Source organism: Triticum dicoccoides, chromosome 4B (genome assembly GCF_002162155.2).
Source record: "Triticum dicoccoides isolate Atlit2015 ecotype Zavitan chromosome 4B, WEW_v2.0, whole genome shotgun sequence".
Lineage (NCBI taxonomy): Eukaryota > Viridiplantae > Streptophyta > Magnoliopsida > Poales > Poaceae > Triticum > Triticum dicoccoides.
The window spans coordinates 642,748,863-642,754,398 of NC_041387.1; the positions used below are offsets into that span (position 1 = coordinate 642,748,863).

At 43.2% G+C, this 5,536-nt stretch overlaps 1 protein-coding gene across 1 annotated transcript; it reads right to left on the bottom strand.

The window, feature by feature from the left end:
• Positions 1-920: 920 nt before the first annotated feature.
• On the bottom strand, positions 921-5,530 carry LOC119294148. Its single transcript, XM_037572398.1, has 11 exons — positions 5,354-5,530; positions 4,930-5,256; positions 4,665-4,808; positions 4,420-4,503; positions 4,281-4,318; positions 4,136-4,177; positions 3,894-3,941; positions 3,173-3,262; positions 2,521-2,610; positions 2,277-2,360; positions 921-1,209 (listed from the first exon to the last, which is right to left on the bottom strand). The coding sequence occupies exons 1-11, from the start codon at positions 5,512-5,514 to the stop codon at positions 1,202-1,204; spliced, it is 1,116 nt and encodes a 371-aa protein (XP_037428295.1). The 5' UTR covers positions 5,515-5,530; the 3' UTR covers positions 921-1,201.
• Between the last annotated feature and the right edge of the window lie 6 nt (positions 5,531-5,536).

Consider the following 5,536-nt stretch of genomic DNA (forward strand, 5'->3'; position numbering starts at 1 on the left):
CGGCGGAGCAGGGAAGGAGCCTGTGTGGAGAAGCCAACCTGCTGTGCTCCGTCGGAGAAGCGGAGCGGAGGGAGGAGGAAGAAAGACAAGACGCAGGAAGGAGTGGGAATTGGGGTTTATACACCAACACCGCAGTGGCTGGCTGGCGGAGCTTCCCTCTCCCTCCTGGGCCGCCGCCCGCCAGCCCATGCCCATGTTGGAGCCCGATATCCATCCAAGCCCAAACGCATTCTTTTCTGTTATATATTAATTTAATTTAAAGAAGAGAAGGTGTTTTCTCTAGTGTGTGTGTGCGACTACAGCTTAAATAAAAGTGCATTATTTACAACAACAATAACAACAACAATAAATATTGCACTAAAGATAAATACACATATGCTGCTAGCACCCGAGCTCCAGTGCCCTCTATATTTCAACATTTTGAAAGTCGTGTTTTTCAAGTTTCAAAACAATGTGAAATTTTCCCCGGGGACACATATACACATCCCGCATACCCGTGGCAAGTTTCGGTAGAAATCTGGTTTTGTTTTGGGCTATAGAGAAAAAACAAATTTCTGCCAGTATATAGGAGAAAACGGTGCAATTTCTGTCAGAAATTTCCCTTTCTTGTATTTCCCAAAATACAAAGTATTTCTTTTTCCAGATTTTTACCGGACCATAGGGATATGTGTATGTACTCAAGTATTTGTTTTAAGATATGTTTGAGCAACGGAAGCGTGTTTTACAAAAAATTCAAATACCAAGAGCCATGGAGCTTGGTAGCTGCAGGCACTTTTCATGGACCTTGCTCGATAGTGATAGTGGGCCTGGGCTTATAGGAAGAGGCGCACCACAAAATAAGATACAAAACTGATTTCTTCATCGTCATATGTAATCATCCAATTATTGAATGAATTACTTCTAAAAAAATGATTGAATCTTGTTGCCATCAGGGAGGAATAATTCTTCAGTTAATCCCAAAGAAACAAATAACATATCTATTTATCCAGAAATACATTTTATATACTTCATGATATATCACATGCATGCATACATTTGCCGCTGATTTTCGGACATATAACTCATCACTGTCAAGACCTATAAGCAACAAATTAGAGCAACTCCTTCCAGCGTCTCTCTCCATCTTCAACCAACAAGTCCACAAGGATACACCACCCCAGCCTGACTAGCCTAGACTCCATCCATATGCATGCCTCCAGCTTCAGATGCCTGCACATCAACATACATAAAACTCCACATAAGAACACAGATCCTCCTTCCTTCCTCTTTACCAACTGCACCCAACACAACACATTGTATAGTGTCCAACTTACTTAGTTAATTCATCCGGAAAAAAATTGAACAAGTTTGTCCATTTCATTCACGAGCATCTTGAGAAATCGCCATCACTTGCGCTCGTGTTTGATTTTATTCGGGTATAACATGGGAATAACCCCTATTTCAACCTACCAAAGGTGTGCGCAAAGTCAACTTGAATTTCACCCCCTACATTTGTTTATTATTATTAGTATATTATTGCACATTTAATTTAACCACGCTCAGTTTCTTCACTCGGTATCTTAAGGGGTTGCTCCCAAAAGCCCCACTTGTTCCTTGCATTCTTTGGTTTAGGATTCTGCTCAAAAGTTGCCTGTTCCGTCCACCGATTCTTTCTGAGACCGGAAGCTTCTGGACTCAAATGCTTACTTGTGTGTGCCCAACAGATGATATCTTTAAGGAACTTGACTCAAATATTATGTATGACCGATGCTTTCTTAACAATGATCATTTCAACAAAAAGGGTGACAACAGAGGCATGTGCAAAATTAAAAGGAAGGAGCCCGACTTTCATTAGTTTGTCATGAGAAACAAGGGTTTTCAGGAACACGTCACTGTAAAAGCCAATGCTTACACAAATTGTAAACCTGAATGGTTAGCCTCCACAATGCAAACGTGGTCCTCAAACTATCGTGGATATAACATATGCAAAAAAAAAAGGAACAAAGAAGTAGGCAAGTAGCTAACAAATGCAGACTCGGAAAGAGATATCTTCCACAATATCCATAAGCCATATTTCCACAGGAAATAAGTGGCAAAAAGGCAGGTAAAGGTAGCAAGGCCACCTCTATAACTGAAGAAATGAAATTGTAATACAGATATCACATGTTATATTTACAATGCAAGCAGGCACTTGACTATATATTTGTTGTTTTCTGACAACAATATCAGGGATCAACTGAAGCAAAATGGAGTTTCTTCCTGGTATAAAAACAACTGGTGGTGTTCAACTAATTTACCTGCATTTGTCACTGATGCGATTCCAGTGTTCTGAGCACTGTCTGTCAACTTCACTGTCTGCGAGATTGAAGCAGCAAGAGCACCTGCAACAAGTTCAGCAGTTAGAAACGCTAGCAGGTAACCAAGTACTGGCGAAGTGCAGACTGTCAAAGCTTGATTGTTGACGTTCTTTACAATTAATACTTCAGGAATTAACTGTGGAAGTTTGTTTATGTGTGAGAAATGGGCGGTCAAATTATTTACCTGGATTTGTCACTGATGAGATACCAGATACTTCCGCACATGTTGTCAAGATGCCGAACATAGTCTGCGAAGCTGGAGCAACAGGAGCACCTGCAACAAATCTGGCAGTTAGAATTGGCAGCAGATAGCCAAGCACTGACCAAGTGCAAAGAACAACATCAAGCAAACAACAAAAGAATGACAGAATGGAAAACTCCAGGGGAAAATGTTCCCACAGTACATAGATCTTTTAGAGATAGCCCCTAATAATAAATAAGGGCAAGCAATGCACATATGAACCAAACTGTAAGGGCTGGAAGTGGAACAGAACTTAGCACTACAGAGGTATTACAGGCTAATTGAACCAACTTCTTCTATGATTCAACTAAAACTTTGGCCAATATCTTTTCAAAGGAACCTTGGTTATTAATTATGATTTTTTTTTTGCAGGGTGGTTATTATTTATGGTTGATATACTTTTTGGAGGAAGCCATAAATAGTATTAAAAAATATTAAAGGAATCCTAAGTGTCATATCCATGATTATTTTGGGACATCTAAACCACCACGCAGCAATGACATGCATTTGGTGATCGCTAGAAACAAACAATTCAGGGATAAGTTGTGACGCAAATGGAGGTTTGAGAATGATTGAGGGTGGTCAACAAAATTACCTGCATTTGTCAATGACGAGGCCTCAGAATTTTTAGTAAGATGTGTTGCGGTACCAGACATGGTGTTCAACACTGGAGCGTCAGGAACACCTGCAACGCATTCAACAATCAGAACTGGTAGTAAGCAGCTAAGCACTATAATAAAGTAATAAACTGCAAAAAATAACATCATCAAGTCAGACCGGGATAGTGGTTCTTTATTTACCATGCACAAAAAAAGAATTTACCATGCACAAAAGCAGACACAAAATGGAAAACAAGTGAGCATAGAACGAAAGAATGCAAACACAAAAGGAAAAGTATTTCTACCGTGCATCGTTCAAAAGATATGTGTTGCAATGGGTCATAGATAATGGCCACATAGGCACATAGGCTACAGCATAGGAATATCCAAAGCATAAACATCGGGAATCACTTTGGAAGCAACAAATATAAAAATGGCGCACTGACACAAATATGGAAATGAGGCACAGTAGTAAAAAAAAGTGCAGCAAGAATTAATTCATTCTAATTTTGCATATAATTAACCAATAGGGCTATGGTCTCCAACATATGATGTGAAGTGTGATTCTTATTTTTTAACTGATTCTAAAATTGGAAGGGAAGGAAACGTTATTGTGCAGATGTGTGCCAAAAGGATTCAGCCTATTAGAGAACTAGTAAGGAGCACATATAAGCAGTGGAGATAACGACAAAAATGACTGTACTAAGCGAAGGTTACCTTCCTTCCCACTTGATTGAAGTTCCAGACCAGCTTGCAAGCTTTCATCTGAAGATGACACAAGTTGATCAGTTTATATGCACATACATGCATGATCCGAGAGGTTTTTCGAAAGAGTAAAATCAAAGGGCCTCACAGCTTGCTGCCAAATATATCTGGATTGACAATAAGTCGAGCAAGCTATAGATGTGTAAAGCGCAAAGTAAACAAGACAAGGACACAAGAGCAGGGGCTAGTGTTACCAATAAGATCTGCGTGCCACTTCCTTGTCTTGTCTGTCAATCCTGGCACCAACAACAGTAACGATGGCTTTTAGCATCACAGATCTAGAATCTACAAGGAAGTATATTGCCTAATCATAAGATGCTTGTAAATAGGGCACTATACCCCTGTTTATGTCATGACTGCGAGTTGACGAAGGCAGCCTGAAAAACATGGAACATGTGCATGAGTTGAGTTGGTCAAGAAAGAGGCAGCAAGAGTAGAATGAATTCGCCATGTTTCAAGGTCATACTGTATTTTTTACCTCTTCTTGGTCCTAAGAAAGATCTTGGCCAGTGTTTTAGGTCGTGGCAGGTCTTGTTCCTTGACGTGCCGCCTCCGACGGTACCTAGGCAAACAAAATACAGGGAAATCAATGAGAGACTTTTTAATTTTTATCAATTGTATCAAAGTTAGTTGCAATGAAATTGGAAGACCGGTTTTACACATTGCCTAGAATGGAATGAATCAAGTGAACATGGACAAGCAAACTGATGGAGCCGGAATCACCTGAATCCGATGGGAAGTACATCGTGTGGCATCATTGAGCCGGCCGGCAATATGACCAGGGCTTTCAACTCAGGAGCCTTGTAAGCCAAGTGTTTGACGATTTGAGAGGCCTTCCAACGAACGCGCTCCCAGTCCAGGGAGGACCTGATGAAACAGTGGTACAGATTTAAGTCGAGAGACATAATAAAGAGGAAAAAATTCAGGAATAATGGACAGGCAGGCAGGAACTGAACCGAAGATGTGATCATTTAGCTAGTGCTGCTACCTGACTTGTTCCGAGTGGAGAATGGAGAGGACGATGGAGCGGATCCGGAGGGCGTCGTGGGAGACGGAGTCGTCGTGCTTGAGGTACCGTGTGTTGTACTTGCGGTTGAAGTAGGTGAGGTTGCGGTCGGGCACGCCGGCGACCATGCTGGCGAAGGCGGCGTGGTGCTTGAGGAAGTGGAGGAGCACCTGTGCCTCGTCGCTCTGCGGGTGCGAGACCGGGCGGAGGAAGCGGGAGACGTAGGCGACGACGTCGTCCCACAGCCCCTGCTGTACCAGCCGCGACAGGTGGATGACGCTCATGTACGCGTCCGTCTCGTTGAGCAGCCTGCGAGTGATTGATTGATGGATTGGGCAATGGCGGCCGCCGGTGAGCGAGCGAAGCAGTTCGTTCAGGAGGACGGAGGGGGTGAGGATGCACGTACCCTCGCAGGGCGTCGCGGAAGCCGTGGAGCCAGAGGTAGGTGGCGAGGCGGCGGTGACGGCACCGGCGCACGCAGCCGTAGTCGACGGGGCCGATGGACTCGCCCAAGTCGCCCACCCAATCGGGGATGACCGTGACGTGGCTCCCCAACGACGAATCCATCGCGCCGCCGGCGAGGTTGACA

Excerpts from the sequence above, each read along its gene's own strand:
- LOC119294148 (XM_037572398.1), bottom strand. The coding sequence starts at position 5,514 with ATGGATTCGTCGTTGGGGAGCCACGTCACGGTCATCCCCGATTGGGTG. Across the intron at positions 4,809-4,929 it reads CTCCACTCGGAACAAGTCAG|GTCCTCCCTGGACTGGGAGC; the intron begins GTAGCAGCACTA and ends CTGTTTCATCAG. Across the intron at positions 3,942-4,135 it reads GTGGCACGCAGATCTTATTG|ATGAAAGCTTGCAAGCTGGT; the intron begins GTAACACTAGCC and ends TGTCATCTTCAG.